At 48.2% G+C, this 23,446-nt stretch overlaps 1 protein-coding gene across 2 annotated transcripts; it reads right to left on the minus strand.

Moving 5' to 3' along the window:
* Positions 1-3,049: 3,049 nt before the first annotated feature.
* On the minus strand, positions 3,050-23,432 carry Fbp1 (fructose-bisphosphatase 1). Of its 2 annotated transcripts, XM_050143836.1 has the most exons (7): positions 23,145-23,431; positions 13,188-13,350; positions 11,423-11,515; positions 9,240-9,380; positions 7,141-7,278; positions 5,298-5,417; positions 3,050-3,482 (listed from the first exon to the last, which is right to left on the minus strand). In XM_050143836.1, the coding sequence occupies exons 1-7, from the start codon at positions 23,312-23,314 to the stop codon at positions 3,291-3,293; spliced, it is 1,017 nt and encodes a 338-aa protein (XP_049999793.1). In that variant the 5' UTR covers positions 23,315-23,431; the 3' UTR covers positions 3,050-3,290. The 2 variants fall into 2 exon arrangements, with proteins under 2 accessions (XP_049999793.1, XP_049999794.1); XM_050143837.1 differs by lacking the exon at positions 5,298-5,417 and having other exon boundaries at positions 23,145-23,432.
* Between the last annotated feature and the right edge of the window lie 14 nt (positions 23,433-23,446).

Consider the following 23,446-nt stretch of genomic DNA (forward strand, 5'->3'; position numbering starts at 1 on the left):
TCTGTGTCAAATACACAAATCAGCAACACTGAGGACTTATACATTGCCCACAATTTTATATCTTCCTTCAGTAATTATTTCATTAAACTGTGTTTAGTTACAAGTCATAGAAAATTCAGAGTAATTTGTGCATGTATTTCTTTTTAATTTTGCTTTTCTCAAAGACCATGGGTTTGCCAGTCTGTGGCTATGACATCCATTAAAGTAGACAGTTTCCTTTAAAAGCCCCATTCTGGGGCTGGATGACTGGGTAAGTTGACGTGCTTGCCCCACCAGCCGAGGACCTGAGTTTGAATTCCTAAGCACCTATGTTAAAACCAGACATAGTGACGTGAACCTGTAATCCCAGCTCTGAGGAGAAAACAGCAATGGGACTTTGTTGGCTAGCCAGTCTAATCAAATGAGGAAGCTCTGGCTTCGGTGAGAAACCCTGGCAAAAAATAAGGGGAGACACTCGATGTCCGTTTCTGGCCTATACACATGCTGCCTTTAAATGGTAGAAGTTCCAGCAGCCTACATGGCCTGTGACGGCAGCTGCTGACCTTTGCAAAGGCCAAAGCTTTCTGGGGCACATGACAGAGGGGAAACTTAAAGAGCAACTGTGGTGACGGTCCGGAGGCTGGGTGACAGCTCATATGTATTTCAGGACTGCTGACTTATTAGTGGCAGAGTTGTTGGTGACCTGGTTGTGTTCCCTGAAAAACGCTCACAAGCCTAAGGAGGTCAGGACAAACGAACCCTGGAACGGGCAGTCTTGCTCTTGGGGCAAGGCCGTCCATCTAGAGACCTGAAATACGATTCTGGAATGTTGTCTGAGGACCTTTCCTGTTGGCAAAGCTGCTTTACTTAATCCTATCATGGGATTCCCAACACGATTTTGTCACGGAAGCCCAGCAACCCTGTACTTAGCTCCTTTGGGGAAGCCACTCAGTTTCTGAGCGGTCTGTCAACTAGCTGGTGCTCACCCAGATACAAAGGAGGCTTCTTGGAGGTCCGGGAAGGTGGGGTAGAGGACAGCTGCCCTCACAAATATAGTGACACGTGACGAAACACATTATTAACGTGTGCCTTTTCCCCTGCACCTCTGTTCCACCTCCACCCTCCCCACCACAGTTTGTGGAGGCACAGGGTCACCTCCTCCACCTCAGCACTTCATGGAAACCAAGAGGCATCCCAAGAAAGAGGCAGCCTTTGAAGAGGACAGCCATACAAGGGAGGAGTGCTCTGGGCTGTCCCGCAGAGACTACATATTACATGGTAGGAACACACTTCCTAGGCTTGCAATAAAAAGTCACAGAACCAGATTACTTAAAAAACAGAAATGTTCAATTGGGGAGATGTTTCATGAAATGGGTTTGTAAAGGGGCTGGCACGCATGCATGAGAACCTGAGTTCCAACAACAGCACCCATGTAAAAGCCAGATATGTCAAATCCCATCGCTTAAGAGACAAAGGCAAAAGTAACTATTCCAGGGACTCCTTGGCTGGCCAATCTAACACTCAGTGAGCTCTAGGTTCAGTGGAAAATGTTGTCTCAAAAAATAAGGTGGAGAGCATTTGAGGAAGATACCCAACACCAACTTCTGACCTCCATATGTGTGCATACCACATGTACATACACACACACACAAATGTGCGCACACACATAAACATGTGTCGATACACATAACACACCCAAAAATCCAGGAATTTTTCTATGCTATGTTGGAAGCCAAAAGCCCAGAAGTAAGGTGGCAACAAGGCTATGTTTTCTCTGAAAGCTATGTGAAGAGTCTTTTCTTGCCTCCTCTGGCTTCTGATGCATTCCTTGGCTGCCATGGCTTATGACGTCACTCTGGTCTCTGCCTCCACTATCATGTGCTAAGATGGTTGTCGACTACATCGGGAATTAACTAATTCCAAACATCTGGGCGCACCTGTGAGAGCTGTTTCTACATTAGATCATTTGAGGTGGGAGGCCCTCCCTGAATCTGAATCCTTTGAGGTCAGAAGACCCCCCCCCCCACCAATATCTGGTCCATAACTCCTGCTGGCAGCCCACTTAAAAGGACATGTAAGGAGGAAAGTTTTTGCTGTTCGCTTGGCTGCCCTTGTTCTCACTGGCAAGTCCATCAATCCTGCTGAGCCATCGTTGTTCTGGATCTGTTCTTGGCTCAGGGCTACAAACAGAGAAAAATTTGGATGTACTCAGGATACAACTAGGCATTCTTGAAAAGCATTCCATTAAATAAACTCACATCTCAGTCAAAAGATACCAGGCAGTTTGGTCAGCAAACAAAAGCAAATCCAAGACTTATGATTGAAACAACTGTTCTATTGGAAGAATATGGAATTGGTGAAGTGTTCACAAGTTAAAAAAAAGCACATTTTACACACACACACACATGAACAGCTCACACAGGGTATAGGGTTCCTAACACCTGATAAAACTTCCCACGATCTTGAACTTCTGATCCAGAAAGGGATGAACCATGTGCAGAATAGACTGTGTGCCAAGCAGGTATATTTCTCACTGCACTACATCTGCCCAGGACCAGCTATGACAGGTCCTCTCAGGAAAGTTCCTGATGCAAGAATATCTGCTTGACACACAGTCTGTTTCTTTAAATTCAGTTCTTATGGCCAATCGTTTCCATTATGACAACTAGACCCTCCCTAGAGATTAGACGGCCTTGTTGTAAAAGTCACTCTTGCATATAAAGCACCATTGAATAGTAACATAAACTGTCATTTTGTCTTGGGTGATTATAGACACCTGCAGGAGGTGGAGAAGCTAGACACTAATTTCTAGGATGGCAAAAACGGCCAGGACAGAACAGGACTGCGCATATAAGAAATGATGTTAACTCAGTTTAGTGACCAGGATGTCTGGTTCATCCCCCAGCCCTATCTATCACTTATAGGCTGGAGACCTTCAGCTGGTTTCATTAACCCTCAGTCCTCCATTCTGTCATGGATAAAATGAACCCAGCATAGCATTATACTCGTGCAGCTGTGGTGGAGATTAAATGATTTGCCTAATATTCTGTTGACGCAAAGCACAAAAAAATTATAAAGGAAGAATGTGTTTATTTCTCCTTCACCTGCTCAAAATACATATCACCTGCTATAATGGCATTATAGCATGCAGCTGCATTGCAAAGCGCTGAACTGTGAAACTACCCACACTGCTAGGTCTGTTGTTACACGGTCAGAATGGGGTACAACACACAGTCAGAATGGGGTAGTGCTGCCTGAGGTCGCAGGTCCAGATAAAAGGCTCTGCTTTGGGTCAAGGGCGAGGTCAGTCTTCATTTGGCTGCGTGCTTCTTGTAGATCTCCAGGAACTCCTGTACATCTTCAGGGGACCCCATGATGACTGGTGCCCTCTGGTGGATGTCAGTGGGAATGATGTCTAATACAGCTTCCTTGCCCGTGGTGGCGATTCCTCCAGCCTTCTCCATTACGAAAGCCATAGGGTTACACTCATACAGTAGTCTCAGCTGGAAGACAAGACCAGAGACCAAGGTCTTCAGGCAGAAGGTGTTACCATCTGGGGGGGGGGGGGTGTTCTTCTATTGTAAAGCTCTGCAGAGTTGGTGGGAGTTTCCATGGTAACGGAGTCTCTCTCTCTCTCTCTCTCTCTCTCTCTCTCTCTCTCTCTCTCTCTCCCTTCCTTCTTCCCTCGGTCCCTCCCCTTGTCTCTCCCTCTCTCCTTCTCAGTTAGGAAAGTTCTCTCATGCCCCACAATGCATCTGAGACAGAACCATTAACTATTTGGTTGAATAAAACCATTCATGGAGCCAGAGCTAGTCAACCACCTGATGCAAACATGAGGCAGACCACCTGGATCTGGGACAGAGTGACATTTTTGGCAGTACTCTTTACAGCCAGAGACTGGACTTAATGAGTGATTCCGTGTGTGTTGGATGGAGCGCTGTCTGTTCTTAAGGCTTTTTTTTTTTTTTAAATCCACAGTGGTGTCTGACTGCAGACATCTGGAAGGCAGACTGGCTCCTTCAAACAGTGTACTATTGTCTGCAGCCCTGTGCATTGCTCTTTCAAGCCACCTAATGCTCCAGGGTTGGGACTTTGTCTGCCGTATATCTTGGTATTTGCTTTTGAATATTAATTTTTTATTGGGCACATTTTCATGCAGTTGGCCTGTGGAGCAGACAGACTGCACTAGTATTTCCTGCCTCTGTTTCCATATGGGAATCAAGGCCAGACTTGAAAACGGGGAGGCACCTCCACATTTCTGGCAAAGAAAAAAGAAAGTAGATCACTTGAGGAAAGCGTGATGAAGCAAGCTGACTGGATACTTCTGGGCTGTCAGAGCAAAGCAGGTGTGCTAAGAACACAGAAAACTGCTTCAGTGAAGCAGACACCCTGAGCCATGAGCAGACCCACCAGACCCGCCGTCTCTGTTCCTGACATCCTAAGGGCACTGCTCCTCCTGCTTCTTCTTTCGTATATTAAGAGGTGCCGGGGATGTAGCTCAGTTGCTAAGAGCGCTTGTCTAGCATACACAAAGCCCTGGATTTGATCCTTTGTACTGTGTAAAACCCTGCACGGTGGTTCACACCACCCAGTCTTTAGGAGGTGGACAGAGGAGGATCAGGAGTTCACACAGCCTCCCCGCATGTGAAACTGTCACAAGAGAACGAGAGCTGGGGAAGAGGACAGAATATCTGAAAAGGAAGCATTTTGTCACCTTGTATGAAGAAGCAAAGGGTGTCCCCTGGCCAGCATTAGAAGGCACACCAGCCCTGTGACTTGCTAGAGAGCTGGCCATACCAAGGCCAATACAGTCAGTGGGAAGAATTCCCCTGGGGGCCCTGGTTCCCCCACAGCCTTGTCCCTCATCAGACAACATCACTTTCCAAGTAGCAAATGCCAAGCTCATTAGCGCCTTCTATGTTATGCCCCTTGGGAGTCATCAAAGCAGACCCCTCTCTGCAAAGCGTAGAGATTTGCTATCTTGGTAATGAGACAGGACTATTCCATTTCCCTCTATGAATGGAACCCATTCTGCGCAAGCCAAGCCCTACCCCCCTGGAAGCTCTGAGCGCTTTTAGTCCCCTGCTGGAGTTCCACTGATTCTCTTTTGCTACAGCTTTGGGAAGGCCCTCGTGAGACGTTTTCACATTTTGTTGATCCAGTCTGGACCTGGCCTCAAGTCCAGAGTCTGTCACAGACATTTCAGCAACCACAGGGGACTTCATCAGCCCCGTGACCTTCTACCTAATGCAGTCAAATCCCCCAGGCTGGAGACAAAACCTGCTGCTTCTTGCTCTCTTCCTTGGGGATGTACGTACCTTTCCATTGGGGCTTTTCTTGTTGGCAGGGTATAAAAAGATCCCTCCATACACCAGAGTGCGGTGAACATCAGCTACCATGGACCCCACATACCGGGCACCGTAGGGAGCTGAATTATCCTACAGGGTTAAGAGCAGCAAAGAATTAGAGCCGTGGAAGATAGAGGGTGCCCCCTTCATGTCTCTGATGCTTATCCCATTCCACAGTCACTTCCCAAGTCTCTTACAAAACACCCACTTGGAGCTGAGCAGGACATGAGATGAAAATCCCTGTGGTTGTTTGGATGTATTTGGCCCCTATAAACTCATAGGGAGTGGCACTATTAGGAGGTGTGGCCTTGTTGGAGGAGGCTGGGTGACACACAGTTTCAATCCAGATCTTGAGGCTGGAGGGCACCCCTTTAATCTGGGCCACACCTTCTGTTGGAAGTGTGTCACTGGCTGCACGCTCTCCAGCATGATGGACTGAACCTCTGAACTGTAATCAAACTGCCTCAATTAAATATTTTCTTTATAGGAGTTGCCACGGTCATGGTATCTCCTTATAGTATTGGTAAACCTTAAGACAATCTCATTCCATAGAATAAGAAGGGAATCATGGGGACTTAGTTCCTGAATATCTCCTGGCAGTTCACATTCCAGAATAGCCCCCAAGGAAGTGTGGTTGGTTCCAGACAATACAAAAAAATTTAACTTGAAGGTTGACAAAGACCTTGTCAAGCTAAAGAACTGGGCATGTTTTGTGGGACAGGACTTGGTACAAGCAAAGGTTTAACAGCATGGACGTAAAAGTGCTATTGGCACAGGGCTTGCTGGCATGCATGTGAACAGGGAGTGTGCCTGGGAGAGGAGAGAGAACCCTGCTAGAGAGAAAGCCTGGGGCCAGCTCTGAGGCCCCCAGATGCCATGCTAACATACGGGCTTCATCCTCAGAAAAGGGCAGCAATCCAACACCCGTAGAGAGCCCCTCAACAATCAGTCATTTCTCTTTTTCATATTCACTAACTAGCAACCTCTGTAGTGAGGCACCAAAGCAGTCACTGTCCACCGTGTGTGTGTGTGTGTGTGTGTGTGTGTGTGTGTGTGTATTTGGTGGCATGCAGAAAGGTGTGTACATGTTCTCATGTGCATGGGTTTGTGGGAATGCACATACAGGGGCACACATGAGGAAGCTGGAGGCTGCTGTCTGGTGTCTTCCTCCATCACTCTCCACCTTATGTATTAAGATCCCGTCTTTCACATGAACCCCAGAGCTGTCTGATTTGGCTGTTCTAGCTTACTGCTTGCTCGGAAGCTTCCTTCTCTGCCCCCCTACCCTGGTGTACGGGAAGGGCTCCTATAAGCTGGACCTGGGAGACCAATCTCCAGACCCCATGCTTGTGAAGCAAGAAATTTACCCATTGAATCATCTCCTCTGCCTGATGCTGGCCTCCCTGGTACAACAGACCGAGATCCAACAGGGACATAGGCCTGAAGGTGCAGACCTCATGTGGGAGGTGCTTGGGGACCAAGGGCACCAGAATACAAATGTTTTATTGTTGTAAAGGAGCTCATCTGGTGGACTTTATCGTCCTGAGCAAGCTTGGAGATAAAAAGGAAATAATACTCAGATTTCAGTGTCTCGGAGCAAACACGCCAGCCCAGCACCTAGGTTCAATGGTTTCCACCTCTCTCTCCTTTCGTCTCCAGGATAATTCCCATCAGTAGATTTACTCATAAAGCAAGAGTCCCAGACGAAGTCCAGGCCCTTCTCAAGGCCAAGTGTCCCTTCTTTCCCTCTCAAGGGCTCTCCTCCCACAGCTCAACTCAACGCCACAGCAATCCCACGTGCCTACTCACTCACTGGAGGGAACTTTTTCCTTTGGATGTACTCAGCGATGGCAGGGTCAAAGTCCTTGGCATAGCCCTCGTTAAGGCTGTAGATATTACCTTTCTTCTTGATCTTCACATTCTTGTCCACCAGAATGAATTCTCCAATGGCCTTTGAAACGAGGGAGAAAGGTAAACAGATGACCAGCAAGCTCCCCTGGGCATGAACAAAGCCTGGCCTGTGACCACACCCCATCCCAGGAGCAGTGTCTGCAGCCAAAGGCTCCAGTGGTGAGGGGACAGAGGGAGTAGAAGGGTGCCAGGGTTTATGGGTGCAAATGATTTCCACAAAGCAAGCAAGAAAGTTTACAAGGTCAGACCTGGGAGGGCACAGCTCAAATCCCAATACTAGAAAGGCTGAGGCAAGGGGATTGGGAGTTTAAGGTCAACCTGGCCTATATTTTTGAGACCCTGCTTCCAAAATCATAGAAAGGGGAGGGGCTTATCAGTCCCCGCCCTCCCTGAAGGACTGTTGTCATTGGTGGTTCCTAGGAAGGCCTTTTCCCCACAGTTGTGGTCATTGATAAGTTGCTCATGCCCCTATAAATAGCCCTTGTCCGTGTCCATACAAGCCACCCTATTTAAACTCAGTGGTTCTCAGAGAGGGGAGGAGGGAAGAAAATCGGAGAGGAAGAAAGGTTTCAATGGGAGGGAATGAGGAGAGAAAATATGAAATTGTCAAAGAATGAAAAAGGAAAAACCATTCAGACACAGGGAGGGAGGAAGTATGTGAGACAGAAAACAGTAACTGTGAGAATAAGACTCACTCCTGAGCTCACGGAGGAAATGTTGAGGGGAGGATGGAGTGGGGGGGGGAGATTAGCCACAGTCACACTTCATCACTGCAAGGGAGTCTCTTCTTTTTTACTTTTGTGCTTTTCGGTTCTTATTTCCAAAAATTTGGGCAATCAGTTTATAGGAATATTTTTGTGGAGCCAGAAAAGCAAAACAAATATCTCTGCCTAAAATGTCTAGAAAAGAAACTCTCACAGCGAGGAGCCAGAGCTGCCTGCCGAGCTCAGGTGGCCCGGCTCCCCAGGCAACCATCTTGTACCCAGCCTCAGCCCCCAGTGGGTAAAGAAGAGTCTCCCACATTTGAGACAGGAGCTGTAAAAGCTCATTGAAAGCTGAAGCCTGCTGGAGACCCACGGGTAGCTATCCTAGCAATGACCTCGGCCATCAATGTGCCCTAGAAGGGAGATGAAAGGAAGAAGGAGGCACTTGGTATCTCTCTGGAGTAACCTCGCCTCCATCAGGCCAAAGAAAGCAAGCCGAAGTGTTCAATGAAAAGGAGCCAACCCGGGCAGTTAGCAAGGGAACATTCCAGCTGCTGCGCTGATCCAGCAAATGTCTGTATCTGAGGAGGAAGGGAGGCTCCCCGGTACCCAGAAACCCACCCTTCCACTAGCCTGTCCACGATCAAGAGACAGAGTATTTTTCCCTTTGCGTCTGCCAACTCCAAAGCAGCAGAGAGGGCCCCAGGAGCCGGGCAGGTCGACTGGGAAATCCGGATGGCTGACTTGGCAAACACCAGTGCTCTCAGAAACTGCACCCTTCTCTCAGATTAAACTTCGCTCTGGGCCTGCCCTATTTTCCCTGGGGCCTCAAGCAGAGACTTTAGACTTCTGTTGTCACCCTCCACTTTGGCCTTAGTTTATTTATTAAGTGCCCGTGCTCCCGGGGAGGTGAAAGTGCAGTCGCACTAAGGGTCAAAGATAGCCCAGGCTCTGATTTAAGGCAGTTTGCCACACCTCACACACACTCCCCCATTCCAGAGGGCACCATGCTGTGCTTCATGCCTTGTGTGGTGTGCATGTGGTTTGTTGTTGTCTGTAGAAGGTGGGGGGGGGGGGTGGCTGGAAAGATGGTTAGGCACTGCTGCTCTTGCAGTGATGGGTTTGCAGCACCCATGCTGGATGGCTCACAACCACTGGCGGCTCCAGCTCCAGGGGATCCAACACCCTCTTCTGACCTCCATAGGCACCATGCATTTGGGACACACACACACACACACACAAACTGCGTACAAGCTCAAAGCTACCATCTAGGCACCCAACCTAAGAGATGCCTCACCGGGTCCAGCATGAAACAGTTGACACCACTGTCCATGGCGAGGACCAACATGGTGGCGCTGCCATAGAGCGCATAGCCAGCGGCCACCAGTTCCCGACCTGGCTGCAGAGCGTCCTTCTCGGAAGGCTCATCAGTAGTTTTCTAAAGCAAAAGAGAAAGCATGTCTTTTCATTTTGGTTTGTGGTTCTTTTTTTTTCCAGTTCAACATCAACAGGATGCATGGCAGGGATCTCTCAATGCTTGCTCCTCAACCATCCTATGCTGTGACCCTTTAATACAGCCCCTCACGCTGTGGGGACCCCCAACCGTAGAATTACTTTCACTGTTACTTCATAACCATAATTTTTCTACTGTTGGGAATCCTAACGCAAATATGTGCTATGCAGGATATCCAATATGCGCCCCTTGGAAGGGTCTTGACCCACAGGTTGAGAACCTCTAGGGACCCCATGCAGCATCCCAAAGGTTGCCTCCTGCCACACAACAGTAGTGTTCTGATCCTATCACTACCACAGCCTTCCTGAAAGACCCCCAGCTTCCTGCATCAAGATCCTTTTTCCCAATCAACATCCCCTTCACATCTTCCTAATTAAATATTCCCTCGTGCCTCCATTATCGCTTCCAAAAAACAGCGCGCCTTCCCGCCAGCTCCGCTAATGGAACCTGATTACGGGCACCAGTGTCTTCACCTGCTTTTTCCATCTTTATTTAAACAAATTAGCACAAGGCTGCAGGGCTGAGCATCTCAGGGGGAAATTGATTCTCTGTGCGTCCGTCAGTCAGTTGGAACACACTATCCCTGAGCAGTGTGGTCAGTTACTCCCACATCAAAGAAATTCTCAGAAATAGAGTTTGTGGCATCTCTCTGGGGTCATTAGAGGACAGGCCAGATGCTGCCGACGTTTCTCCCCCACAGCCCAGTGTAAGAGGCACGTTTTAAAGCTGGCCTCACAGAACTTGAGAGGGAATGGAGGCCAGCAGAGGCTGAGCGGTTAGTGAGAAAAAGAAAAAAGATTTTTTTTTTAGTTGGTTTCTCTAAATGGCAAATTTGGCCAATGTGTCACTAAAGGAAAATGAATGACCATTGTCATATAGATTACTTGTTTGGGTCATTTTAAAATAATAACCTTCTTCCCTAGAAACCAGAGGCACAAAGATGGGACACAGGCCTCTAACTACCTCTCCTTCCTTGCCCTAAGGCTTCATAGAAACTGCTTCTCCACCCAGGAGGCTCCCACATAGATTCGCCATACCCTGCACCAAGCTTCCTGTCCCTCCCTGAACTATGTCACCCAACACCCTTGTTCTCTTCTGTGCCCCTAAAATGAGGAGCTTGGCTACTTCACTGAGATGTTCACACACTCAGGAGAATCTCTGGACCAGAGGTTCCTAGCCTGGCCAACAACAACCCTTCTTGATCACATTTCCTCCCGAAAACTCAGAGCAATGAACGCCGTTCCCCTGGAAGTCCAGTGCATGCCGTCTAGCTGCCTGGGACTGCCAAGTGCAAGGCACTGGGCAAAGCCAGCACTGCCGGAGTCTTGCCTCTCTTCTCCTACTGAGGCCACTAATGCGACAGGCATTGAGTTGTATCATTCCATGTCACCCCATAGGGAGCACACAGCGGACACTGTCCATTTGGGAGACTTGAGGTGGTGGAGGGGAAAGTCGGGCAGGAATGGGTGGGATTATTGCCAAGGTCTTTCCCTCACAAGGGCAAATAACCATTCCTTTTAAAATTCCATTCTTAGTTATGGGGACCAAATATTTTTTTAAGGACGCTGCCAATTTCTAGAGGAAGACTAGAGAGAGGTGAATTGTCTCAGGGGGAATACTTTTTTGGTTTTGTTTTCTTAATTTATGAAAAGATCATTTTAGGAAGCTTTTGGCTTAAAGAGGAAACTGATGAAGGCAGGTTGGGCTGGTCTGGGGAGGTCGTCATTGCATGTCCTTTGTCGATTTTAAATCTCAGTTTCTTTGTAAGAGAGAGAGATGCAACTGAAAGAGTGAGATGGTCTCTTTTTCCACCCGCATTTTATGACTGTCCTTAGCAGTTTTGTGGATCTTCTGTACAGAATAGGCAGGGCAATGAGACCTTGCTGTGAATCTATTCAAGACCCACAGCTCCATGCTCCACGTTCATTTTCTGATCAAAACCAGGGGCTTTGTACACCATACTTTACCTTTCTGTAAATTGCAAAAATGGTTCCGATGGACACGAGGCAGTCAATGTTGGATGAGCCATCGAGAGGATCAAAACAGACAATGTATTTGCCCTGGGCAAAGAAAACAAAATGCAAGCAAGGTAAGTATACATTGAATGAACTCTCAAGGACAAGGTCAGATATATGGTCTTATTTGTTTAGAAAGTATAGAAGTGATAGAACGCAGATTATTAAATCATAACTTACTACATCACTGACATAGCAGAATCATGATTTTGGTTTGAGAGTGTCCTAGCAGCCGAAGGAAGAAAGAAAAACAAAAAATACTCACTTGTTTCTCTTTACTAGTAAGGCACAGAAATAATGCCTCAGGGGAAGGGACGAGCTCCTTAGGTCTGTAAGACATTTGTCACTCAGTGTGGGAGGTGGTACATGGAAAGGTGGTGCACAGATTTCTCAACAACACCCCTGATATGACTCTGGAGAGAAGTGGCCCTGGGTGGTGGTAGGCAAAGCAACAGTGCACACTTGGGCTGGCCAGCCCCAGCTCTCAAGCTCCCCAAACAGGGTCTTCCAAGCTCCATCCGTGACTCGAAGCAGGCAGTCCAGTCTTTGAACATTTATACTCCTGTTTTTTTTTTTTTTTAATACAACAAATTGGAGAAAATTTCCAGGGGAGCCAGTTTACCAACTCATTTTCCATCTCCAGTTAGCGTCTTTAGGTGTGTGTGTGTGTGTGTGTGTGTGTGTGTGTGTGTGTGCATGTTTGTGTGTGTTTGTGTGTGGGGATGTGCATGTGGAGGGGGGTGTTTACTGATCCACCACAGATCCAGGGGACTCCTTGACTGCTTGCCCTTAACAATTCATGGCCATAGATGCAGGAAAATGAGACTGCAGTCGCTGTGAAGGCCTGTCGCAGCAGGGGTGGGAGTGCTGGAGAAGTGGCCCAGAGTGCCAGAAAGATCAGGACTTGTGTGGCATGCGGCAATGTGTTAGAAGGGCTGTGGAGCGCATCACTGTGGAGCCCATTGCTGCGGAGCACATGGCTCCTGCCTGGTTCCTGCCCCTTACTAAGGTCAACACAGCTGAACATTTAATCAGCTTCTGGTTGTCTTTCCCAGGGCTACTCGTCTATGGCCCCAGTACACCTTCATCAGGGAAAGACAGACAGTGTAACTGCTTCTAGTCTTGGGTTTGTGTTATTGGCTGCCAGTGTCTTATAAGAGCTGGATAAACCCTTTCCTGTAACATCTCATGTTCAAATCCCTGAGCCTCTCTGCAATGTTGGACATTTCCCCAGCGGTTGCTCCAACCCTCCCCCAGCTGTTTGTCACTGAGCCTTACAGCATGCCAGACTGGAGCTAGACACTGGGTCACATGGGCTATCTCTTGTTCTCTGCCCTCACAAAGCAATCCGACCTCCAGGGAATCCCAGTGCCTGAGGTAGGGATGGAATGTGAAGTCAATTCAGCTTGGCAGCGGGTGTCTCATGAGGTCTGGGAACTGGCCTCATCGAAGAGGCAGTTAGCCGAAGCCAGGCTTTGAAGACACCTAAACACAGTAGTGACCACTCGGGAATGGGGAGACACGTGGAGAAGTGGGAAGAACAGAATCAATGGAGCCTTTGGGACAGAGTTCAGAGGTTTGGGAGGGCAGGAAAACCAAACGGAGGGAGCCTGGGTAATCCCTAGAAATCTAACTTGGAGAAGCAGATAAAATCTTGCATGCAGTCCGAGAGGAAAATGGCTACGTGCAAGCCTTCAGCATGCAAACATGGACCCACCCTCTTCTCAGGTTCTATTATGATAGCATGTTTATCCTCTTCAGACACAAGAACGCAGGTAGAGAAGGACGACTTCAGCATATTGATAACCAGGTCATTGGAAAGGACGTCCAGTTTCTTCACCTGATCCCCCGTCACATTGGTTGAGCCAGCGATGCCAAAGCTAGAGGGAAGAGAACCACAGAAAATAAGCCAAGGCCACCAGAACTCCCACTGAGAGCAAGCCTAAGTGAGTGGATCTGGAAGAAGGAAAACAGACATGTCGGGGTCTCCTTGTCTGGAAGGCTTGGCAGAAGGGGTGGGGACACTGCCCCCAAGACCCAGTTCCAGTTCTGAGATCCCATGTGTCCCCAGTCAGATTCATGTTTCCCAATCTTTATAGCGACCCTCCTAAACTTTTTAAAACAATCCTCCCCTCCCCCATGAACAGACCGCTGCCCTGTTTTCACACGGTGTGTTTCTTACGGTGTCTGTGCTTTATACATAATAAGGGGTGATTTTTTTGCTGTCTGCTTTGTGCAGGAAGCAATGTTTATCCCCACCTGTAGAAGTTTAATGCACATGTAGAAGTTAAAAAAAAAAAAAATAAAAGCCAGAAAGCCTGTGTTGGAGTGAGCCTGGTGTATGCGCTAACCCAGGGGATGCTTTGGCTTGTGGCAGAAATCATCCTGAAAGACAAGGAGTCTCACACTGTTCGGGGGAGGAGAAAGATGGACTGCCAACACCCATGGACTTCAGACCCACAGGCAGGCAGAGTGCATGGCAGCGAGCTGTTCCCTCTAACCCCCAGCAAGGTCTGCTCTTATGATCCTCAGCTTCTGTTTAGAGTCGGACCTCCAGAGGGGAGGGGCTGAGAAGCCTGAGCTCCTACTCTCCTTGTGAGCTACCTCCAAGTCAATCACTGCAGAATTCCCAGAATCCAAGGGGCTCATCCAGAACACAGCCTGTTTTGTTTGGATGAGGGGAAGGCAGGCTGATGAAAGACACAGGAAGGAGGCCAAGAACAGCAGGAGTGGATGTGAGGGTTTAGCCAGGGAGATGGAAGGGGGTAGGGGCACAGTGGCACAATGACACCCTGAGATGTCGTTGGCATTTCCTGGGAACTGGTTGTCACCACTTCAGCGACTGCTTGCTTCAAATGTTCCTTTCTCTTTAAGACAAGATCTCAAGTAGCCCAGCTGGCCATGAACTCTCTACAGAACAGAACATGACCTTGAACATCTAATCTTCCTGCTTCCACCTCCACACCCAAACCTTAGGAGCTGAGGATCCAAACCAGGGCCTTGTGCACACTACTCAGGTCCTTGACCAGCTGGGCTACAGCTCCAGGCCCTTGCTTCAACTGTTGAAAACTTAGTTTTCCCTTGAAGCTTAACTTGCTTCTGCATAGCTGAGGACAGCATAGCCCAGTCTAGAAACGGCCAAGCAAAAGGTCCGCTTGACTCCTTTGCCCGAGTCAGCCACAGTCATGGCCACTCCCTTCTAGCCTGGAGATCAGTATCCCGCCCTCGGGCCCTCCACCTCTTCTCTTCTGCCGGCCACTCCCTTTTCACTGAGACCTAGCAGCAGGTAGACTGACAGCCTGTGCCTGCCTTTGGGTCGCTGCACACTGTCTCTTTCTGAGATCCACTGTGAAGTCCACACTGGTGGAAGAGTGTATCTCGATACCCGGTAGGATCACCATCCCGGGAGCTTCTCCTTCCCTAGCACCATGGTGGCAGCTTTCCTCACTCTCGCTTGAGGTTGCCACCATGATAGCCACCGTTGATTCAGAAGGGGGGCAGTGCTGACAGGTGAGGACCCAGGCATGTAGGATGCAGAGTCCCCTGTGCAGACCGACCTCAGCTCTCTGAGTCCCTGGTTTCCAACCTCCCTCTCGTCTTGCGTGTCCACAGAAGGAATGGTATCTTCCACGCAGGGCCGCCATTAGGAAAACCACACAAAGAGCTCAACACAATCTTGGCACCAAGCGAAAGGCCTGGTTGGCTCATTTGTTAGCATCAACCACTGCCATCGTGACTAGATGGTGTCATCATCACTAGATCACTGTCATCATCTAACTAGAAAGTAGGGAATACAGACTGATGGGAACTGGCCTGGGGAGTCTGAGACATGGGGCAGAGGAGAGAAGAGCCCCAGGCAGAGGGTTGGGGCCCTGCAGACAGACACCGTCTCCTAGTTTGTCACAACTGTAATGAAAAGCCTGAAGCAACACAGAGCTGCTTCGACGAGGGAGACAGAAAGTACAAGCATAGCCCCAACTTTGACAACAAGCCTTTAGCCTGGGTCACCTCATTGGAGGATGACACCCATGGCTACAATATCTGGACAAAGGAAAGGTTGCAGGGGAGACAAAAAGCAGGGGGAGAAGGGGGGGGGGAGGCCAGCATGCCACCCCCTACTGGGTCCCACCTCTTAAAGGGCCCCATCACCTCTCAACACCATGAGCATACTGGAGACTGGGTTCCCAGCACACGACCCCTTGAAATGCAGATCTTAGCAAACCACAGCTTGTGAGGAGAATGGGTCTCCTTTCCATGGGCCCCTGTCCCACCTATTCCTGTACCCCAGGCCGTTTACTTAAAAGCCTACATTATGCCTTCATCAAATCTACAAATGACTCTCTGGGGATCCACTGTGCTGGGGCTGCAGGGCTGAACAGGCCCCTGGTCTCAGGGAGCTTAGTGAGGAAAGACAAGCAAGAATGGCTGCTCCCAAGCGAGTGTAACAGTCAGGGAGGAGCGGAAGTCAGGTAACGGGGTGGGTAATTCATCTGGATGGTCAGGAAAGCACCAGGTGCCTGTCTTCCAACTGCGTGGAATTTAGCGTTCTGTTGTTTTGCTTTGTTTTCATTGTTTCGTTTTTTGTTGTGGTTTTTTTTTAAGAAAGAGAAGACACCCCAAATCCCAGAAGACCCCCGGACCTGTCAGCAATGATTGCAAAGCAAAGGTATAAGCATCTCTAGAAGAAAGGGGCTTCCTGCTGTGTAAATATCTAAAGAGTACGTTTTTAAAACTTTTGAGGTCTTTCTCCCATAATGCCTGGATTCAGGAAATTCATGAGATGCAGTCACGAGAGACCCTGGCCCACTCAGCTGATTTTTCTGAGCATTCTGAGCATTTTTCTCAACATTTGACCAAACCATAAATACCATGAGGCCTGGCATCACACTTCTTTCCTTGTGCTATGGGAGTTTTCAGTGCTATCGGCAGAGGTGACTTGGTAAGTCAAGTCCATAGTGTGCCCTTGCTTGAGAGGGCTTGAGCCTGGGGTCACAGAGAAGCCAGCATTCAGGAAGTCAGGGGTCACAGAGGCCTGTCCTTAATGAGAGTCCTGTGGGCCAGACAACACTCAACAGGGTTGAGCAGTATGGAGACCAGCCCTATTCCTGCACTGAGGTGGTGGCCACTGGGTGACCCTGCTCCTCCATCTTCCTTCAGAGCTCTTCTTTGCCCCCAGTGTGGGCCTGTCTCTTCTAGAAGGACGGTCCTTTCCAGAAACCTTCAAACTCCAAGATTATTCACTGTGCAACCTCTCAAGGACACGGAGTGTGAGGGCTTTCCCTGTTAAGCCCAGGTACTAAGTCACCTCCAAGGAAACACAGCCCTGTGACCTGAAGGCAGACACTGGGCTCAGGAGAATGGGTTTCCATTTGCCAGGCAATGATGCTACCACAGTGGTCAGAGCAACGTATGGATTGTAGCTGGGTACCTTTGCCTCACAGCCTCTGTCCTTCTCCACTCCACACACCATTGCTCTAGCTAGTAACATCCCTCACTGCACTCCTCCCCACACACAACAAATAAAAAAAAAAAACACCAAGGTGTACTTCCTTCACAAACTTGTGCAGGCAGGGATAGTGGCTTTTCCCTCCCACCAGCTTGTCAGAAAAACACAGGAGCTGACAGTCAAAGCCACAGGCCAGAACTCTAAATCACCAGGATTCCAGTCCCAGCTGTACTACATGCTTAACAGCCCTGTGCAGGCCACTTCATACCTCTGGCCTCTGGCTCTTCCACTATAGCATGGGAGTATAGACCATCAGCTTCATCGTGCGTGGAGATGGTAGAGAATGAGTTGATAAAGGCCAAAAGCTCTAAATAATGCCTGTGTGTGTGTAGGCAAACATTCAAGAAGCATTATCATCCTTCCCCAAGTTCTGTCAGCATTAATCCATCTGTGCTGAAACGCAAAGTGAGGTCTTAGCAAGAAGTCTGTGGCGCAAAGACCTGAATTCAAATTCTGTATGTTCGTCCTACCAAGTATGTTGATCCTTGTCAACCCATTCAAACTCCCTGGCTGTGCTCTCCTGATAAACTCAGCCGGAAACAGGGAGTGTGACACACCTGGTCTACAGATGTGTCTGTAAAATGACAGGCAAGACTGGTCTTAACATTCCCAGAGGCACCCGCTGAGCAAATGATTTGTGCTGGGTGGGGAGAGACCAGCTCTAAACCGTTCGTCGCTGGGTAGGTGGGGGACCAGCTCCAAACCACTTCTCAGACAGCTTCTAAGAAGATGGCCAGCATAGGATTGTCATCACAAGTATGTGGCATGAAGGGAAAAACTAGCTCCTTTGAGGTCCTACGGCATTTCACTTCAGTTCTCTTCAAATTAGCTGATCCTTCAGATCAAGCAGATAGAGTTAGAAAAGCCAAGACTTAGCCTTTAGAGACACAGCATTCCCTCTCTGAAGCCCATGGGCTATCACTGGCCTTAGGAAATACTTTGTATATCTCATCTTTTACTTTTACTGTCAAACTCAAAGTTTGAAAGGATAAACTATTTTCATTAATAGAACATGGGATTCCTTATAGGGTGGGTTAATTTGTTCAATATGTTTAAACCTTCAGAAATTTATATTAAGTATTAGTATTTTATACAAAGTTTGCATATGGTTTCTAGCACAGCAGGAGCTGTTCCTTGGCCATGAAGCCTCTGGTGTTATAGGCAGATTTAAGATGTTCACAGAAGAAGCATAGTCTTCAGTAGCTCTGCTTTTTGATTTTTCTCTTTATTTTTGAGACTCTCATACATGCAATACAATGAAAGATGACCATATCAACACCTTCTGGCTCTCCCCACATCCCTTAAAATACTCCTTCTGATTTCAAGTCTTTGTTTTTACATCCTCTAAGCCGAGTTAGTGTTCTACCCATGTGAGCATGGGTGTGGGGTCATCCACTAGATCATGGGAATTCTATAGCCCCACATTCTCCAAACAGAATGAGTCTCCCCTGGCAAATATCCATTGCTGATAGATCCTCAGTGAGGGGCGGGGCCAGAGATCTACTCTGGGACCACAGCTGCTGTGGGTTCACTATAGCCAAGCTGCCTAGAAGACAGCTCTTCACAGCGCTCCTCCCCATCCTCCGGCTCTTACATTCTTCCTGCCTCCTCTCCCGAGATTTTCCCGGAGCCTTGGTGGTGGGAGAATAAATACAGCTTCTAGGTTCGGGGCAGAGCACTCGTCTCTTACTCTCTGCAATACTCTCTCCACCAACTGCTGCAAAAAGCAGCTTCTCCCACCACAGCAGAGAGGATCCCAGGTCTGTCAGAGCCAGAAGCTGGGTGTATTTGGGGGGAAGGGGAGTTTTCAGGTAGCCTGTGTATACCAGGATGACCTTGAACTTCTGATCCTCTCACCACCACCCCCCCACCTCCATGCTAGATAAGCACTTTCCACTGAGGTGCAGCCTTAGCCTTGAACAGCAGGACTGAAACCAGGAACCGCCACGTGATTAACAAGCCCTATGTGACATCCTTGACTTCCTGACTGACTGGCTATTTCCCTTCCTCCAGTGTCCACACCAGAGCTCTGAGCAGCAGCCCCTTTGGCAGCATGCTGGAGGACCATAATATTTTCAGAACATCTAACCAAGGGCAAGGGGAGGGAGGTTTTTACTTAAGTCTACGATTTAAGTCTTATCACTGAAGTCCCAGGTAACCCCACCTCCAATCTGTTATTGATTGATCCTCTGGTAAATGACCAACCATTCACCCAGGGGGGAAAATCCAAGGGTTAGTTAAGAAATACATGGAAGAGGTGCCAATCCAGCTCTTTTCAGGGTCATGGAACCCAGCCCTGGCTTTTGTTCATGCAGGGTGCACATGGGCAGATGTCAGGGTATGAGGCCCGCTCTGAGTCTGCCCTGGAATGAGATTTGCAATGCACTCAAGTCATATGGTGCAGAGAAGCCAAGAACCGAAAGCGAACCTGATACTGTTCTGAGCAGTTTTGTGCCATGAATTCTGCAAATGTAAAGACAGGTGTCAGCATGCAGTGACCAGCCCACCATGCCAAACTTAAAACTGGATCTCCGTATTGGTTCCCTTCATCAAATAAGGAAGCGCTCATATATAAAAAAGAAACAGCTGGAGAGACACCTCAGTTAGTGTGTTTGCCACGCAACCATCATTTCTGAACTCAGTCCCTGGAACCCGTGTTTTAAAGACAGAGCATGGTAGCATGTGATTGTAATTTCAACGCTGCAAAGGCAAATCCCAGAAGCTCCCCAACCAGCCTGCCTATCCTAGCCAGCAAGTGAACTGCAGGAAAATGAGAAACCCCGTCTCAACAAACAAGGCAGGTACCCTTTGAGAACAGCAGCAAAGGTTTAGCTCTGACCTACACACACACACACACACACACACACACACACACAATTCCCTATGTTGTGGCCTGGAATATATTCCAGCTGGTATGTATGTGGGCAGCTGCAAAACAGAAGGAAGACAAAGCACAAAGAAAATAGTTTACAGAAGAAAATAGTTTACTTCAGAAAAGCAGAGATGAATCCATACGTAACTAACAAACTCCTTCATCTTCACACAGCACACAGAGGTTCAAGAGTGGTTGTCCCTATCTGACAAGAGGGGAAACCACCCATCCATATCACCACGTTAATTAAATGTCAGCCCAGGAATCTAAGCCCAGCTCTTTCTCTCTGAAATGGGCTTTTTGGTTCAGCCATGCCCCTACTCTTCTAAACCCAGTCGTAGCATTCTTGGGACCAAGGTGCTGAGTCCAGTGACTTGGATGCCCTGAGACTGTCTGTATGTTCTACAATAGCCTAAGGCAAGGCTTTCAGAAGTCCACATTCACTCACTGCTCCCCAGCCTCTAGAAGTCAACGCCTTCTTGTATTTCCCTTTGGAGTTTTGTATTGCTTTCCTGTTTGGTAACAGGATTCTACTCCCATTTGCTAGAACCAGTTCTTTAAGAACACCTCTCTCAATGCCTTTCAAATCCAAACCACTCTTCACCTTTGCCAGGTCCTTCCCCTTCCTTCTCTGCTACTATACCTCTGATCACTCCATCTTCCCCACCCATTTCCCATGCCTTCTCCTCCAACTCCCTACTTCTAGCCTTCCCTTGCTCACAGCCTGACCTGGACTATGTGAGATGCTGCCTCAGGATGTTGCATCATTAGGAGCACAGGAGAGGACAACAATGGCGACCTCAAGGTTGACTGAGACAGGGTAGCAGCAAGATCCATAATTATAACTCCGCTGTGAGACATCAGGCTGAGCTTTTGAGCTTTTGAGACCGGTTCTGATGAGGCTCTTGCAGGAACTGCAACCGTCCCATCCTTCTGGGTGCACGCTCTTCTCAGGCCAATTGGCCTCACTAATAAGCTCTTTGAAGGCACAGTGGCTCTTCATTCAACACTTCAAAGCCCCAGTGAACATAATTTGGAGGCCTGTCGAGATCCTATCCGGTTGCTAGTGGTCTGACAGCATGCCACACTGTGAACAGCCACATGCTTCCTGTCCCACAAGAATTCAGCTTCTTTCTGTCAGCTATTCATGTAACCATCATTAATACCTAGTCTGCCATTGTAACAGTGTAACCATCATTAACACCTAGTCTGCCATTGTAACAGCCAGAGTGGTGGAGTTAAATGCCACAAAACTGCAGAATGGCTCTATGACTCAGGAGGTGTCTGCTCAGTGAAACGCCTTGCAGCAGTTTTAAAGAAGGCCAAGGATGTCACACCCTGATGGTTGAAAATGTTCATTACTTAAGTAAAGATAAACACGATAGATACAGTCCCATTTCGTTGGCCAGCTACATAGGAATGTATAAATGCATGTTCATATAGACATTTACTTGAGCACAAACAAGTATCTGAGAAAATAGTCGACACCAGTTAGCAATGGGTACCCCAAGGATTTAGCACATGGGGGGTCTCTTTTTCCTTCATATATTTTGAATGGCTTGGTGTTTTTGTCAATGGGTACAACTCTTTAAGGAATCTGCAACAGTATTTTCAAAACTGGTGTCTCGACCATCTAGACTATGAACAAACATTCTCTTCTGTGCCAAAGCTAGCACTTTCTACCAAACCCCACTCCCATTATCTGAGCTTAGTTAAAAACTGAGAGATCTCAGAGCAGAATCGGGGTTGCTAAGTCTCTCTGGGATTGTGACCAGTACTGGTTTATTTTTAAAATAATGTAAACAATGCCAACTTCTGTCTCTTACAAAGCCCTCAGATCCTCAGAGAGTTAAATTTGTGTGCTGCAAATTTCATTTGAGGTGGGACTTTATCTGAGTGCTTGCTGAAAGACTCCTTAGGGCCAGAAACAAGGAGTCCTCGCCTCTAACATACCTGTTCCTAGCTTTCTCTAACAAGACCTAGCCCTGCTTAGCACCCAAAAGTATATGTGACCAGGTGTTTCCTTCTTAAGATTTATGTCAATCAAGCCACACAGTAGAAACAGAGGTTCTAAGAAATAAACGCATAAAGAAACAAACAACCCATGTCACATTGTTGGAGAATTTAAAAATGCTTTTCAAAGAATTATATGCTTAACTTAGCTACAAACCTCACATAGTTTCTGCATTGGTCATAGGCATGAGAAATCATGAGGAAGTATACAGATAATTTGAAAAGTCAGGTTCTGTTCAGTGGTATCCGGTCCAGTTAAATACCAAACATGTGCTCAAACCAGAGCAAAGAAAAAAAAGAAAGAAGAAAAAAGAGAGAAAAGAGAAAAGGCTGTGTAGTTTATAGGAAGGTGTCTCTGAGACTCCATATCCCTTCAGTTCCTACTGCTTACAATATGAAATATAGACCAAAGCATTAAAATCACCCACCGTGCAGGTGGGGTGATGCACACCTTTAATCCCAGCACTCAGGTGGCAGAGGTAGGCAGATCGCTGTGGGATCAAAGTCAGTGGTCTATATATAGTAGGTTCTAGAACAATAAAATAATACTAATAATAAAGCACCCACCACAAGGGAACTTTTTGGAAAGGCAGAATCTCAAACCTTCCCCAACTGACCCTGAAGGAGGGTCTGAATAGCAAGGTCCCCAAATGGTTCCGAAGAAGGAGACTGATTCCTTGGCTCCATCGAAAGCAATCTACTACTTCTGCCCTGTCTTTGAACTTTTCACTAATTGGGCAAGATCTGCTCATGGCATCAATGTAAATAGGTTTTGTTGCCCCATGAGGTGAGCCTCTACAGCTAGCCCCGAAAAGAGGAACACCCAGGGCACTGTGGGCATCTGCTTCTTCCCAGAGTGCCAGGTGGCAGGTACTCTTAACGGGACTAGTCTAGGTCAAGGATGATATCAGATTAGAAACTTAACTTGGAGCTCAAAGAGAGTAACAGGGGTTAAAAAGGAAAGCAGAGGAAAGTGCCCACGCTAGCACTTTGTCTGAGGTCGAGGTGGGCAGCTGGTAAGTCGCCCACTTTTACCATGAGACTGGAAGGAGCTACAAGGAAGAGTTGAGACCAGAAGAGGGCTAGAGCCCTTGTGCACTTGGAAGACAGCCCTCCTAGGCGGCCTGCTCCATCACACGGAGGAAGGAGAATGAAGGCTTGTGTGCAGCAGGGCAAGAGACAGGAATCTCAGGCGTCAAATAGTCACACTGACTATCAGCAAGGGGGGCAGAGAAGTCAGGAGCTCTAACAGACCAGACACAGCCACCAGAGGCCTAACTCACAGCTGTGCGATGCCCGCCTTGCGCACCGCGGACGAGATGGCTTTGACCGCGGTGCAGAGCGAGTTCAGCAGCTGGGTCATTTCGCCAGTGCCCCCAGCCTTCCTGCCCTCCTCCATGACGAAGCGGGTCAGGGTGTTGATATCCGTGTCGAAGGGCGCCTGGTCCGCCATTGCTGGGGCCCGATGCAGGTGCTGGCTGCAGGTACTCGCTGCAAGTGTTGGCAGGTAGGGCCACAGTGATGGTCACAGCGGGAGTACTGAAGTCCGCCCGGTGCTGGCAGAAGCTCAATGAACTTGAGTCCT

The sequence above is a fragment of the Alexandromys fortis genome, unplaced genomic scaffold (genome assembly GCF_014885135.2).
Source record: "Alexandromys fortis isolate MF-2015 unplaced genomic scaffold, M_Fortis_MF-2015_v1.1 scaffold_1, whole genome shotgun sequence".
NCBI classification, from domain to species: Eukaryota; Metazoa; Chordata; class Mammalia; order Rodentia; family Cricetidae; genus Alexandromys; species Alexandromys fortis.

What these genes read in the sequence shown, in the direction of transcription:
- Fbp1 (XM_050143836.1), bottom strand. Translation starts at nt 23,314, where the DNA reads ATGGCGGACCAGGCGCCCTTCGACACGGATATCAACACCCTGACCCGC. An exon ending in AAAGGAAAAAGTTCCCTCCA is followed by an intron (nt 5,418 to 7,140) that starts GTGAGTGAGTAG and finishes TTAACCCTGTAG; the next exon opens with GATAATTCAGCTCCCTACGG. An exon ending in AGAAAAGCCCCAATGGAAAG is followed by an intron (nt 3,483 to 5,297) that starts GTACGTACATCC and finishes CTTGTCTTCCAG; the next exon opens with CTGAGACTACTGTATGAGTG.